Genomic DNA, 16133 nt, shown 5'->3' on the forward strand with positions numbered 1-16133 from the left:
ATTCAATCCTGCATTCTCTTCTATGATAACATCACATTTTTTAGTCAGCTAAGACTGATGCAGAAAGAAAACCATTATGCCCAACTGGATCATGCTAGAGTTGGGATACAATCCAAATTGTCTTCAATCCTACTTGATATAATTGAAACAATACCCATGTTTTCACTTATAATAATCATATCCAAACCACCTTTAATATATCCATGCTTACTAATTGTGAGTGGGTAATAAATGCCCCATTTTGACCATGTAAGCACAGATGTTTCCTCTGAATGGACCACCAAATTGTTAGTGTCTATCTATTAATAGCCTCTAGCATTGCTCTTTAGCAGGCTTCTTACTCTTGAGGACTAAGAGTACGATGTTCAGCAATGCTTCTGTTTATTCATCTGTTGTAGGAATCACAGACAATGCTCAATGTCACTGATCTATGAAGATGGTAGCTCGCAGCTTTCTTGAAGCTTTACAGATGGTGGGTGGGATTCCCAATGCTGTTTGGACCGAATCCCAGAATCTTAACCAAATTACAATGAAGACAGAACAATACTTTTCCAACATCCAAGGGTGTACAATTCAGAGAAGGATTTGTAGGTGGTGTTGTTTCTATGTACTTAGCTGTCCCATTCTTTGGTGGCAGATAATGTGGGTTTGGGATTTCAAGTTGAAGCTTTGGCAAGTTACTGCAGCACATGTTGTGGAGGTTACATAGGGCAAACTAATGACAGGATTGAACATTTGGGCTAATGGAAGGGGTGCTGATCAGGTGGATAACAGTGAACTTTTTGGATGTTATTACTACTGCAATTACTCCATATACTCCTTACTTGTGCCCTGTATGCAAATACAGATTTTGGAGAACCGAGGGGATGAGTCACTCAGTATAGGATATTACTTCTCTGAGCTGATCACATCAACAGATAAGTCTTGCTCCCTTGTCACCCATTCTTGCCACCTCACTGTTGATCTCTTTGCTTGAATCACTCCATCCACAACCTACTTGCACTCTGCATGAACATGAACAGAACTTTAACCTTTCACAGGGGTTTTAATCTCAGGACCACTTGATTTCCTCTGGACCCCTCCCATCCGCTGTTGGAAATTCATCTCCGTGGCTACATTGATTATTTCATCTTTGGAAGAGATGTTAAACAATGCCCTCTTCTGCACTCTAGGTTGAATGCAAAAGATCCTATGAAACCTCTTGAAGACAAGAAGGTTTTGCGTGTTTAGGCCAAAATTTAACCATGGACAAACCAGTTCTGGGCTGTTCTTTAATGTTCTCCTTCTCCCATTGCCTATTATCATCAGAAAATTAATCATGGCAAAATAAAATCACATGTATATAGTTCTCCATTAATCCCATTCATTTATCAGCAAGATCCTTGAAAGTTTCACTCATTCCTGCTTCTTAACAATGTTATTAATGCTGTGCACAGCCACATTGTACATCACATTGATCAATGTTCCAGCCATATATCCTTTTCTAAACTCATCCATTAGCACTCTATAGAAGACACAGCCTTTAGTTGCATTAACTTCTATATTTCTGAACTTCCTTCCTAAATTTGTACCAAGCTTCAGCTCAAAAATATTTTCAGTTTCCCAAAATTCACAAAATACATTAAATCTACCCAAGTCATTATTTCACTTCTGAAGTTAGTGTAGTATTCCCCACATTCCAATTGTGACTAGACTTCAAGAATACTTCAATTTCTGTAAAGTATTTGGTAGATCCTGAAGATGGAAAGATGGTGTATTAATAATTTCTTTTCTTCAAGGTATAAACGGGGAACACTTTGCACTAAATTAACCAAAGCTATGCTCCTTGCTTTTGTTTTTATTCGTTAGGATACTTTGGAGGAATTGTTCTTCATAATTATGCAGATGTTCAGAGACATCACCTGCATTCCAAGCTGAACCTCTAGTATTCTGTTGATGTTCAGATAAAAACATATAAACATTTAATATATATATATATATATACTGTATATATTTAATGCACATAAACTATCTTTAAATAGATTCGCTCAGTAAGGGCAGTGTGCAGCATATTGAAAAATTAAAATGATGAAAAATATAGCAACTTAGTGAACCAGATACTTCACTGCGTTGGGGCATACTGTATTAATCCTATGCATCAAAGTAAATATAGAACTGATTAAACTTTGCTTTCTCTATTGGAAAAGAGTGTACCTGTTGGTTTCGGTGCTATACTGCCCTTTCCCCAGCTGATTCACGGCGCAGATTCGGAACTGGTACGAGCGAGCTGATGTCAATCCATTCACAGTAACGTGCACTACATCAGGATTAATATTGGATAACTGTACCTTCCATGGAGAATCTATAGGATATAAAAAAAGTAGAAAGCCCCAAGGATGAAATAGCACATCAGTTATGTAAAATACAACTCATGTCAACAAACTTAATTGTAATTTAATGAAAAAATTCAACACATTTGTTTTTTTTATTGTTTTATTAATTAGTTACCCAGCCCAAGATTCCACTAATCAATAATCAACTACAGTTAGAAAAAAAAACGTAACAGCTTAACTGAGATAAGGAAAATATGCAAAATTTGTGATTTTGGCCCTGCATCCTACCTTGTGTGTGCAAAGTATGTTGATACATTAATGCTTAATACTGCCAGGCTGCCATTCGTTCATTTTATTATTCAGGAGAACATTTGACACAGCTATCATCAATATTATTCACAACAACAATGACTCATACACAAATGGTGCCATTAACACAATGAGAAGCTCTTTTACTTGGTCAGTGCATTATCAAAATGAATTTTAGCACTGATGTCCAATGACTGGTTCAATGCCTAAATTTTAAATAAAATCTGTCAGTACTAGAAATACTTAGGGATCATTTCTAGTGAGAGAAAAGGCATTCACAGTATTTTCTGGTAAACGACCTTTGGACAGACGTGGAAAAAGTTTTAAACAGATTTAAAGTGCATCAAACAGTTGAAGTCGGTTGAAAGGGAGAATAAACAAAAACGAAAGTACATTGATCAATCGAAAGTTAGAACAGATTAAGTGATAAAAGTGACAATGTTGTGTGATGAAATAGGATGGTAATGGGACAAGTAAGGAAGTATGGTTATTGGAGATGTTAATGATGAAAGAAGAAACAGGATTTGAAATTCCCAGAAGAAAATATTGTGAAACAGCAGTGCTCCAGGTGCTGATTATTTGCATTGCTGAGTCCAGAAGCTGGTACAGTGTGTTAATGGTAGAAAAACTTCATTGGAACAGGGACAATGGCTGAGAACGAAGAAGTCAGGAGGGGAAGGGAGAATTAAAGTGGCAGAATCACTATTGCAGACTGAACAGTGAAAGGGTTACCAATACTTTATTCTAACAATAGAGGTTCTTGCTGTAATGTAGCTATTTTGTTTAGCTTAGAATTTGGAGGTTTGGTAGAATAAACAGAAAATGTAAAGGCATCATGTTTATTTACTCATGCACACATCCAGTTACACAAATACACAGAAATAATCAAAAATATTTCAGACAACACACACAAAACGCTGGCGAAATGCATTTCCAGCATCTGCAGTTGCAACAGCGTTTTGTGTGCGTTGCCTGAATTTCCAGCGTCTGCAGATTTTCCTGCGTTAGCGCCTTTAAAAATATTTCAGAAATGGTAATAATTTAGAAAAACTTACATTAATACCCTGTTAATTTTTAGATTGCACACCACTCTCACATTATAATGCCTTCAGATTTATACTGGAATGGCCTGGCTTTTTAATATTTCACGGACAGCAAGCATAGGCCAATGGGTGTCTGGTACAAGGCCTTTTCCACACGTTGCATATACTTCCTTTGTCTGAATGTCTTGCATTGCTAAACAATACACATTATGAGTATATCTAAAAACTTGTCAAATTACTTCAGCTGAGCTTAAAAGACCATAAGGCCATAAGACATAGGAGTAGAATTAGGTCATTTGGTTCATCGCGTCTGCGCCGCCATTTAAACATGGCCAATCCTTTTTCTCTCCCCCCTCCTCAGCCCCTTCTCCCTGTAACCTTTGATGCCATGTCCATTGGACATACATCGGACTTACAGCGGACTGAAACACTTGAGCATATAGACGTTAAGAAAGAGGATGTACCGGAGCTTTTGAAAAGCATTAAGCAGGATAAGTCTTAGATAAGTCTCCGGGACCGGATGAGATATACCTCAGGCTACTGTGGGAAGCGAGGGAGGAGACTGTTGAGCCTCTTGCGATGATCTTTGCATCATCAATAGGGACTGAAGAAGTACCGGAGAGTTGCAAATGTTGTTCCCTTCTTCAAGAAAGGGAGTAGAGATAAAAACCAGCGAGTCTGACTTCAGTGGTGGGCAAATTGTTGGAGAAGATCCTGAGAGGCAGGATTTATGAGCATTTGGACAGATATAATCTGATTAGGGATAGTCAGCATGGCTTTATCAAGGGCAGGTCGTGCCTTACGAGCCTGGTTGAACTCTTTGAGGATGTAACAAAACACATTGATGAAGGTAGAGCAGTGGATGTAGTGTATATGGATTTCAGTAAGGCATTTGATAAGGTTCCCCATGCAAGGTTCCTTCAGAAATTAAGGAGGCATGGGATCCATGGAGACCTTGCTTTGTGGATCCAGAATTGGCTTGCTCACAGAAGGCAAAGGTTCGTTGTAGATGGTTCATATTCTGCATGCAGGTTGGCGACCAGTGGTACGCTGCAGGGATCTGTTCTGGGAACCCTCCTCTTTGTGATTTTTATAAATGACCTGGATGAAGAAGTAGACGGGTGGGATAGAAAATTTGCTGATGACACAAAGGTTGGGGGTGTTGTGGATAGTCTGGAGGGTTGTCAGAGGTTACAGTGGGACATCGACAGGATGCAGAACTGGGCTGAGAAGTGGCAGATAGACTTCACCCAGATGTGTGAAGTGGTTCATTTTGGTAGGTCAAATTTGAAGACAGAATATAATATAAATGGTAAGACTCTTGACAGTGTTGAGGATCTGAGAGATCTTGGGGTCCATGTCCGTAGGACACTCAAAGCTGCTGCACAGGTTGACAGCGTTGTTAAGAAGGCGTATGGTCTGTCGGCATTCATCAAACATGAGACTGAGTTCAAGAGTCAGACCCCACTTGGAGTACTATGTTCAGTTTTGGTCTCCTCACTACAGGAAGGATGTGGATACTGTAGAGAGAGGGCAGAGGAGATTTACAAAGATGTTGCCTGAATTGGAGGGCATACCTTATGAGTAGGTTGAGTGAACTTGGCCTTTTCTTCTTGGAGCAAAGGAGGATGAGAGGTGGCCTGATAGAGGTGGACAAGATGATGAGGGGCATTGGCCGTGTGGATAGCCAGAGGCTTTTTCCCAGGGCTAAAATGGCTAACACGAGGGGGCATAGTTTTAAGGTGCTTGGAAATAGGTACCAAGGGGATGTCAGGGGTAGGCTTTTCACACAGAGTGGTGGATGTCTGGAATGCACTGCCAGCGGTGGTGGTAGAAGTGAATACAATAGGGTCTCCTAAGAGCCTCTTAGTTAGGTACATGGAGTTTAGAAAAATAGAGGGCTATGCACTACGGAAATTTTAGGTAGTTTCCAGAGTAGGTTACATGGTCGGCATACCATTGTGGGCCGAAGGGCCTGTAATGTGCTGTAGATTTCTATATTCTATGTCCAATCAAGCTCTGCCTTAAATACACCCAACGACCTGGCCTCCACAGCTGCGTGCGGTAATAAATTCCACAAATCCACCGCCCTCTGGCTAAAGAAATTTCTCTGCATCTGTTTTAAATGGACACCCCTCTATCCTGAAGCTGTGCCCTCTTGAACTAGACACCCCACCATGGGAAACATCCTTTCCATATCTACACTGTCTAGGCCTTTCAACATTTGAAAGGTTTCAATGAGATCCCCCTCCCCCGCCCCTCATCCTTCCCGAATGGTTATGGCCCGAATTGAGATGCATTATTGTTTGATGGTCAGTGCATTTTCATTTTTCATTATTTAACTTTCAACCCACAGACATAAAGAAATTGACCTTGACTGTAATTCAAATGTATAGGTTTTTTTCAGAATTGGTAGGTACATTTAGTAGCAATCCCTGCAAAACTCCAAATCCTGCAATCACTCAGTTGGAGCAGTTAATATTCTTACATAATAGACTGCTACAATAATTAATTTCACTTATTTGGCTCTGTTTGGTAGAAAGAGAGACTAAGCATTCATCTAATATCAGACATTCCCTGAAAGTTTAGAATTCTAAACATGTGACTTATCTCAGATCAACTTGCTGACTAAGTTAAATTCTGTCATGGTTTCTGGAATTTTAGTCTGATGCACAAGAAAAGGGAAGTCAGTAATTTCAGAACTGTAAAGGTGGCAAACTACAAATTAAATTTATTTTGTCTGTCCTTTGGACATGTATATATTTGCTTCCATAAAAAATCTGCACTATCAAATCAAAATTAAATCCACTCACATCTCATCCATCAGTTTAAGTCATCACCAGCAGTCATATTAATGTTGTTAGGAGATAATTAAGGCAGGGAAGAAATGCTTTCCAGTGAGCTTCGTAAAATCTGCATCTTTGCAAGGTCAGTGGAAAGTACTGCTTGGTTACCATGACCTGGAATTTAACTGGCATGGTAAAAGCCTGTTAAACAGTCATATTGTAGAGGGAGGGGTGGGGATTGGTCAACGAGTATCTTGCTTGTCTGCCATTTTTCTCTTTTGTCCCTACTTATTTAATTTTTTTAATACATTTCTTATTGTAATTTATGGATTTTAAAATTATTATAGAAACATAGAAAATAGGTGCAGGAGTAGGCCATTCGGCCCTTCGTGCCTGCACCGCCATTTATTATGATCATGGCTGATCATCCAACTCAGAACCCTGCACCAGCCTTCCCTCTATACCCCCTGATCCCCGTAGCCACAAGGGCCATATCTAACTCCCTCTTAAATATAGCCAATGAACTGGCCTCAACTGTTTCCCATGGCAGAGAATTCCACAGATTCACCACTCTCTGTGTGAAGAAGTTTTTCCTAATCTCAGTCCTAAAAGGCTTCCCCCTTATCCTCAAACTGTGACCCCTCGTTCTGGACTTCCCCAACATTGGAAACAATCTTCCTGCATCTAGCCTGTGCAATCCCTTTATGATTTTATACGTTTCAATCAGATGTATGTATTACAATAAATTGAGTGGAACTAAAGATGGCACCAGAGGGCAACTTCTCCCAGCTCATCAGCGAGACAGTTAAATTCTTCCTATTCTAATGTCTTTATTTTCCTTTTCAAGGTGGTTAGGGTTCTATCATGATCTCTGATCTATAGTGACACTCAAACACTGCAGTTCTGCACAACGGCACGTTCCCATTCTTGGAGCTCACCGATCGGCTGCGTTTTGGTATGTCCAGGTTCGGCCTGAAGTCGGGCGGCTTCGGACCCTGCGCAGCTCTATGGACACGAATTTTCACCAGTGTTGCATACTAAAGGTAACTGGAGGCGGAACATCGAAGACAGTGAGAGAGGCTGTCAGAGGGGTCTGCACTGGGTAATCAATTTGCTGATTCTCAAGTCAGAGAACTTAAAATAAAAAAAAAACAATGCTTCGGACTGACTGTAACATTGAAACAGCAAATGTCTCCCCTGTCACTGTGGACTGAGTTCTGTCTCTCCCTTGTTAGTGAGAGAGAGAGAGAGAGAGGATGCCTGTGGGATGATGAAATGTTGGAGTGAACAGTTTTTGAGGGACTGTAGAATATGGTATCTCTTTGGGGGCTTTGCAGTTGCTTGCAATGGTGGGTGATGGGAATGCTGATGCTTTATGCTAGAAATAATTTGGGGGAGGGGGAGGGTGAAGGATTGATGCTGTACGCTGCTACTTCTGTGGTGGGGGGCCCAGGGAGTTTTGGGGTTTGGGGTTCAACATCGTTTTTCTGTCATTCATTCTTTGGGGGGTTTTCTTCTGTTTCGAGGCTGTCTGTGAAATGTAAGAATTTCAGGTTGTATGTTGTATACATTCTCTGATATTAAATGGAACGATTAAACTATTGCTGTCAGAAAACAACAAATTTCATTACATACGAGGGGTGATTGATAAGTTCGTGGCCTAAGGTAGAAGGAGTCAATTTTAGAAACCCTAGCACATTTATTTTTCAACATAGTCCCCTCCTACATTTATACACTTAGTCCAGCAGTCGTGGAGCATACGTATCCCTTCTTTGTAGAAGTCGGCGTCTTGGACCTCCAGAAAGTGGTCCACAGCAGGGGTGATTGATAAGTTTGTGGCCTGAGGTAGAAGGAGATGAGTTATTAACTTCAAACTTTCTGCATAATCACTCAAAGAGGTGAACTGCATATGCATATAATGAGAGTTGTATAACTCATCTCCTTCTACCTTAGGCCACGAACTTATCAATCACCCCTGCTGTGGACCACTTTCTGGAGGTCCAAGACGCCGACTTCTACAAAGAAGGGATCCGTAAGCTCCACGACTGCTGGACTAAGTGTGTAAATGTAGGAGGGGACTATGTTGAAAAATAAATGTGCTAGGGTTTCTAAAATTGACTCCTTCTACCTTAGGCCATGAACTTATCAATCACCCCTCGTATGTTAGTGATCTTTCGATTACTCAGAAGGATGCCATTAACTTGTACAGAAGTAGATTTCATAAGCATTGCAAGCCTGCTTCTGTATGTGAACATGAGGAACAGCAGTCACAGGTTGCATGGTGTTGGACGCTGCGGGGTGCTACACATATTAATCAGTTACATGGAAAGCCCGGGAATGAAAATCACACACTCTGTGCAGCTTGTGCAACGTTCCTAACTTTCATTAACATTTACTTCTCATGGAATCTGAACTGCTGGCTCAGACAATATTCCGATATCCAAAGTATCTGCTACATATCAGAAGGTATTGCAAAGCTAGATGCCAGTGTTTCCAATGGATACTTGACCAATAAGAGAGTAATGAAAGTGCCATCTGATGTTGTACAGCAGATTAAACTATGGAATGAGTGAACCCCAAAAGTAAAGAAGGCCATAAAATATAGGAGCAGCAGAATTAGGCCATCATCTCCATTCTAGAAAGATGCCCCTCTATTCTGAGGCTGTGCCCTCTTGTCTTAGACTCCCTCAACATAGCAAAAATAGTCTCCACATCCACTCTATCAAGGTTTTTCAACATTCAATAGGTTTTAAATGAGGTCACCCCTCATTCTTCTGAACTCCTGTGAATACAGGCCCAGAGCCATAATATGACATATAACAAGCTTTTCCATCCTGGAATCATTTTTATGAGTCTCCTTTGAACCCTCTTCAATGTCAGCACACCCTTTCTTAGATAAGGGGCCCAAAACTGCTCACAATACTCCAAATGAGAATTCACCATGGCTTTGTAAAGCCTCGACATTACATTCTTGCTTTTATATGCTAATCACCCTGAAATGACTGCAAACATCACATTTGCCTTCCTCACCACTGACTCAACCTGCAAATTAACCTTTAGGGAATCCTGCAGGAGGACTCCCAAGTCCCTTTGCACCTCACTATTTTTGTATTTTCTCTCCATTTAGAAAATAGTCTACCCTTTTATTTCTTGCACCAAAGTGCATGACCATACAATTCTCGACACAGTATTCCACCTGTCACTTCTTGGCCCATTCTCCTAATCAGTCTAAATGCTTCTGTAGCCTCTCTACTTCCTCAAAACTACTTGCCCCTCCACCTATCTTCACATTGTCTGACAAATTTGACCACAAGGCCATCAATTCCGTCATCCAAGTCAATGACATTTATCATACAAAGAGGCGGTCCCAAGACACCATGTGAAGCACCACTAGTCACCGGCAGCCAACCAGAAAAGGCTCCCTTTATTCCCACACTTTGCCTCCTGCCAATCAGCCAATGCCTTATCCATGCTAGCATCTTTCCTGTGATATCAATGCCTTATCCATGCTAGCATCTTTCCTGTGATATCAAGGGCATGGCACCTTGTCAAAGACCTTCTGAAAATCCAAGTACACACATCCATTGATTCTCCTGCTTGTTATCTCTTCAAAGAATTCCAATCGAGTTGTCATGCAAGATTTTCCCTTAAGGAAAGCACGCTGACTGCATCCTATTTTATCTTTGCCTCCAAGTACCTTGAAATCTCATCCTTAACAATTGACTCCAACATCTTCCCAACCACTGAGGTCAGACTAACTGGCCTATAATTTCCTTTCTTCTGCCTCTCCCTTCTAGAAGTGTAGAGTGGCATTGCAATTTTCCATTCCTCTGGAACCATGCCAGAGTCAATTGATTCTTGAAAGATCATTACTAATGCCTCCACAATCTCTTCAGCCACCTCTTCCAGAACCCAGGGGTGTATACATCTGGTCCACATATTTATCTCCCATCAGACCTTTCAATTTCTCTAGAATCTTCTCCTTAGTTATGGCAACTTCACACACTTCTGCCCCTTGACACTCCCACACTTCCAGCATACTGCTAGTGTCTTCCACAATGAAGAGTGATGCAAAATACTTATTCAGTTCACTCGCCATTTCTCCCATTACTACCTCTCCAGCATCATTTTCCAGCGGTCTAATATCTGCTCTCACAAAATGGTGGAGGAACTCAGCAGGCCAGGCAGCATTTATAGAAAAGAGTCTAGTCGACATTTTGGGCCAAAACCCTTTGGCAGGACTTTCACAGATACTACCAGCATCTGCAGATTTTCTCTTGTTTGTGATTCAATATCTACTCTCGCCTCGCTTTTACGCTTTATATATCTGAAGAAACTTTTGGTATCCTCTTTAATATTATTAGCTAGCTCACTTTGCATTACATATTTTCCTTCTTTATAACTTTTTAGTTGTCTTCTGTTAGTTTTTAAAAGCTTCCCAGTCATCTAACCATACTAATTTTTCATCATTATAGGCTCTCTCGTTGGCTTTGACTTCTCTTGTCAGCCACGATTGTGTCATCCTGCCTTTAGAAAACTTTGGGATGGTAATATCCTGTGCCTTCCAAATTCCATCCATTGCTGCTCTGTCAGTATTTCTGCTGGTGTTCCTTTACAATCAATTTTGGGCCAGCTCCTCTTATGCCTCTGTAATTCCTTTTACTCGACTGTAATACTGATAATCTGACTTTAGCTTCTTCTCAAATTTCAGGGTGAATTCCATCATATTATGATCACTGCCCCTAAGGGTTCCTTTACCTTGAACTCCCTAAAAAAATTCTGGTTCATTGCATAACATCCAATTCAGAATAGCTGAACCCCGAGTGGTCTCAACTACTTTTCTCTGAAAAGCCATCTCCTTGGCATTCTAGTAACTGCCTCTCTTGGAATCCAGCACCAACCTGATTTTCCCAATCTCCCTACATAATGAAATCCCCCAAAACTATCATACATTGCCCTTTTGACATGCATTTTCTATCTCCCATTGTAATTTGTAGACCACATCTTTACTAATGTGTGGGGGTCTGTATATAATTCCCATCAGGGTCATTTTACCCTTGCAGTTTCTTAGCTCTACCCACAAAGATTCAACACCTTCCGACTCTTTGTCATCTCTTTTCAGTGATTTGATTTATTTTTATTTGCAAAAGAGCTCTCAGCTATAATCTTCTTTCAATCATGATTCAGAGATGCCCACAGCATCGCACATGCCAATCTGTAACTGTGGTACAAGTCCTTCTACCTTATTCTGCATACTGTGCGTATTCAAACATAACACCTTCAGTCCTGTATTTTACCCTTTTTGATTTTGTCTGCAATTTTGCCCTGTTAATAGCCTCTCCTTGCTAACAGTCTCACTACACCAAATAGCAAAAGTATTTTTGAAAAGACCAATTAGAACAATCTAATCAATGTTCCTTCTGTCAATGTTATCACTCATATTAAAACAAATACTATTTTCTTATTTCACTCATTCTTTCTCTAGATTTCAAAATTCAGAACTCAAAATTTCCCACTCTTTTGTATTCATATCCAAGGGGTAATACTGGCAATGTCAGCACATGTTGTTCATTCCTCACTGCTCCTTAGCTTGTGATGGTAAGCTGTTTCTTGAACTGCTGTAATCTGTCTAGTGAGGAATTCACAGTGCTGTTGGGGAGAGTGTTCCAGTGATGATAAATGAACAGCAATACAATTCTAAGGCAGGAAACTGTGGGCATGGAAGAGAATTTATAGGCTCCCCTTTATGCCTTGCTTTTACGGTGATAGAGATCTTGCATTGTAAAAAGCCCTGGTAATTTGCCGCACTACTTCTGCAGATGGTGCACACTGCAGCCAAGTTACGTCATTTGTGGATAAAATGAACGTTCAAAGTGAGTGCCAATTAAGTTGGCTGTTTGATACCATGCTTCTCGAGTGTTGTTGATACTGCATCTTTTGGGGAAGTGCTTATGCTCCTCTGTTGCCCTGATTTGTGCCATGGTCAACGTTTAAGACAGAAGAGTGTCAAAGAGTCACTACGAGACACCCAGGCTCTGAACTGCTCGTGTATCCACAGTATTTATGTGGTTGCTCCAATTAAGTTTCAGGTCAAAGGCAACACATTTCCCAACCCTGCCCATTTCCCACTTACCACCCGTGATCTTGATGATAAAAAACTCAAGGATGATAATGCTGTTGAATCTCTTGTTAGATATGGTCCATTATGTGACACTCTGTGGCTTTGCATTTACTAGTCACTTATCAACCCATGGCTGAGTGATACCCAGATCATGACAAGAAGGGAAGGATTTTATTGTCTGTGGAGTTGTGAATGGAAGTGAGTATTAGACAACCGTTTCCAGAATGACTATGGTTAAAGGATGGACAGTTATAATGCATCTGCAGATGGTTAAGACAAGGCACCTGAAATGTTCCTGCAGCATTGTCGAGGGGTCATGCTAGTTTCTCCCACAACTAAATCTATTTTGCTTTGTACTTTGTAAGAAGCCAGTGGCAAAGTTTCTCTTCGACTAGCTTTCACTTCAATTCTACAACAGCTTCTTGAGGCCATAGATGCTCAAATGCTGTCAAGGGTGGTAACTTTTCAAACACAATTCTGAAATACATCTCTTTTTTTCAATGCTGCAATGCAGCCTGCAGGCAAGGGATCCTGACAACACAAACTATACACCAATACTACTAAGTAACTTGGAAAATGACACCTTCCTTCACTTGTTACCAATGAGTGAGAGCAGATTGATGGGTCAGTTACTAGCCAGGCTGCATTTATGATTTTTCTTTTGGAGCAGACAAACCTGGGCAACTTTCCACACTGTTGGCTAGAAACCAAAGTTCCACCTGTGCTGCAACAACTTGCATTGAGACATGATTATTTCTCAAACACACAAATTCAGCAATAATGCTGAGCTACCCAGTCTACAACCAAGTATATTAAAGCATAAAACTTGACATGCCAATCACCTACTAATCAATGTACTTTTTTGCACCTTCAATTGTCTTTGGAACCATAGATTATAGATGATCATAGAAAGCATATTTAACAAAGAACATATCACAAGAATCTAAAGTTACTGTGTTACTCAGGTGCCTGGACAAACACTCCCTTTGTTCTCTCTACTCTTATCTCTCTCTGTAACTGGTCTTTTTACTTTTCTGACTGTGAACAAGATGCACTGACCTGAAATACTAACTCTTTTTCTCTCTCTATGGTTGCCACTTGCCCTCCCTAGTATTACTGTCTTTATTTCTGATTTCAACATTTTCAATCTAAAACCAAAACAAACAGGGAAGCTAAAATTACACAACTATCCATGTTGTAATTAAGCAACATACTTTAAATATGCCTCATAAATTAATGTGGCTTCTTTTATTTATATTTTCACAGAAAAAAATTTTAACGTTGAACAATTTTGCTTTTCATGAAAGTAATAATAAACTTTAATTTCCTTCAGCTGTGTATAAATTAAGCACATGTAAAGCCAAGACTTCATAACACCAAATAATACTTTTTATATAGAAAAAATGGGGGATGACAAGTAACTTAATTAAAATCACCATCTGTCAGAAAATGAAATATACTACGACTTAGTGGGAATGAGAGAAAAAAAGCCTGTGAATGACATTTGATTGTGTTAAGAAGACCTTAATAATCGATTTTACAGTAATATACATAAATATTAAATATAATACAGTAATAAAATAAAATGAATATTAAAACATATATAACATTTAACCATTATTTCATATTATCAATAGAATTTAATATAAATATTATATGAAATATGAGAAGAGATTATAGTTAAATGAAATCCTTTGGCATTTGGAAATGCTAAACATGAAATAAGAACTTTTGAAGAACTGCTGTAATTTCAGCAATACAATTACTGGAAATGGTCTTCTAAAATATAATACGATCAATTTTGAACAGGAAAAATTGATGCTTGCTTTAAGAATATGCTTTAAAAATGTGATCAATGAGATTTGTAGCACAGTTTTATTTAAAATTTTCGATGCTCATGGAATCGTTGGAAAGACAAAGTCGTCTTTGCAAAATTCATAAATCCACAAGTGATAGAATTTTCCTCTCAAAATTCAGTGAATTTAATTAAATATTAATGTGAAAATTATATAATTGGAGAAAGAATACTAGATTAATGTTTTTTTCAGTGATAATAACAGACCATGATTTGTTCAGTTCCCCCAGGATATCAGGATTTTCTATTTAAGAATGTAGCTTTTTTCTCAAATAGAAAGCAAATTAGACAAGATTTAATGAAAGTACCATTGCACGATCAACAGCTTAAAGGTTAGTTAGTTCAGTTCTGAAAATCTATAAAAAATGTTGAAAACTAAATTGATGCACTTAATTGTAATTCATAATATTATTGTGAGTAAAGTGTTACAATATTTGATACCTCATAACAAGATCGGCAAGTTGTATTTGCTTCCTAAAGTCCATTAGGAAGATGTCACTTTGAATAATGCCTACAGTTTCAGACATCTTATTACAGCAAAGAACTGATAGAAAAGAATTGGAATAGAGGAAAATTAGAAGGCAAATTCAGAGTATCATAACACTGAGTTATAAAGACAGAGATGAGATTGAACCTGATTGGTCACGGTGATACGTTTAAAAGCACATGATCCAAAGATCTCATGTGCCAAATCAGACTGATAGCATTGATGCAGGTTGTATTTCTCTTTTGATTTTAATTATAAATACCACAAATTATAAATGTCATATCCCTTCAACAATACTGGAGAATAGCCAACAATTTCACCAACAGTAGCAGATATGCAGGAAATATACACATAAAGAATGGTGTTTGATTCAGGTGAAATTGTTGTTTTTCTTGTATTTTAACTTTTCTTTGTTTGCTTCTTTCTTTTATATAATTACCTGTAGTATATATATGTATAATTTTTCAATAAATTGTCCAGTAATTGTGGTACAGCTGCCTCTGTATTTTTCTAGAAGTTTCTTAGTTTTTCTGCAGCAGGTGTCATGCCACTTGAATCTCGCTATTTTATAGGTTAATTATTATCACAGGAACATTGTAATTTTTTTTATTTGGAGTAGTATTTGTAGAGAATGACCTCAACTTTTTTTTCTCAGCTCTGTTCTGTTCATTCTGTGTTCTTGTAACACTTAGAATACGGCTGTAAGGTGCAAGTTTTATGCCTTATCCTTAACTTCTGAAGAAACTCGATCGCAAAGACCACAGGATCCAACAATGTCAATGGTCATGTTACACAAATTCAGTAGAATATAACTTAATATTTATTTGGTTAAGAAAGGCATTGATGGCTACAGAGGTAAATCTACTTGCAAATGCTAGTTTAAGGAAATAGGTGAGTTTCTACACGACTGCTCTGAGCCAATAGATTGGTCCATGTTCAAAGACTCAAAGTTCAAAGTAAATTCAATATCAAAGTACATATATGTCACAATATACTACCCTGAGATTCATTTTCTTGGAGGCATTTGCAGTAATTACGAAGAAATACATAGGATCATGACTCAGCTTCCAGCTGAGATGAGTATGTCACCACCATCATGGACTTTATCAGCAAATTTGCGGAGGACTGTGTACCAGAGAGGACAATCTGGATCTTCCTAAACCAGACACCATGGATGAAACAGGAGGTCCACTCCCTATTGTTATCAGGTGACCCTGATC

General features: G+C 39.0%; 1 protein-coding gene across 2 annotated transcripts in view; it reads right to left on the reverse strand.

Moving 5' to 3' along the window:
* Positions 1-16133, reverse strand: part of sdk1a (sidekick cell adhesion molecule 1a) — a 779580-nt gene that overhangs the window by 207409 nt on the left and 556038 nt on the right. For both annotated transcript variants that reach the window (XM_063058961.1, XM_063058960.1), the window contains exon 15: positions 2194-2341. In XM_063058961.1, coding sequence (XP_062915031.1) covers positions 2194-2341 — 148 coding nt within the window. The remainder of the gene's footprint in view (positions 1-2193; positions 2342-16133) is intronic.

This window comes from Mobula hypostoma, chromosome 9, assembly GCF_963921235.1.
Source record: "Mobula hypostoma chromosome 9, sMobHyp1.1, whole genome shotgun sequence".
Taxonomy (NCBI): domain Eukaryota; kingdom Metazoa; phylum Chordata; class Chondrichthyes; order Myliobatiformes; family Myliobatidae; genus Mobula; species Mobula hypostoma.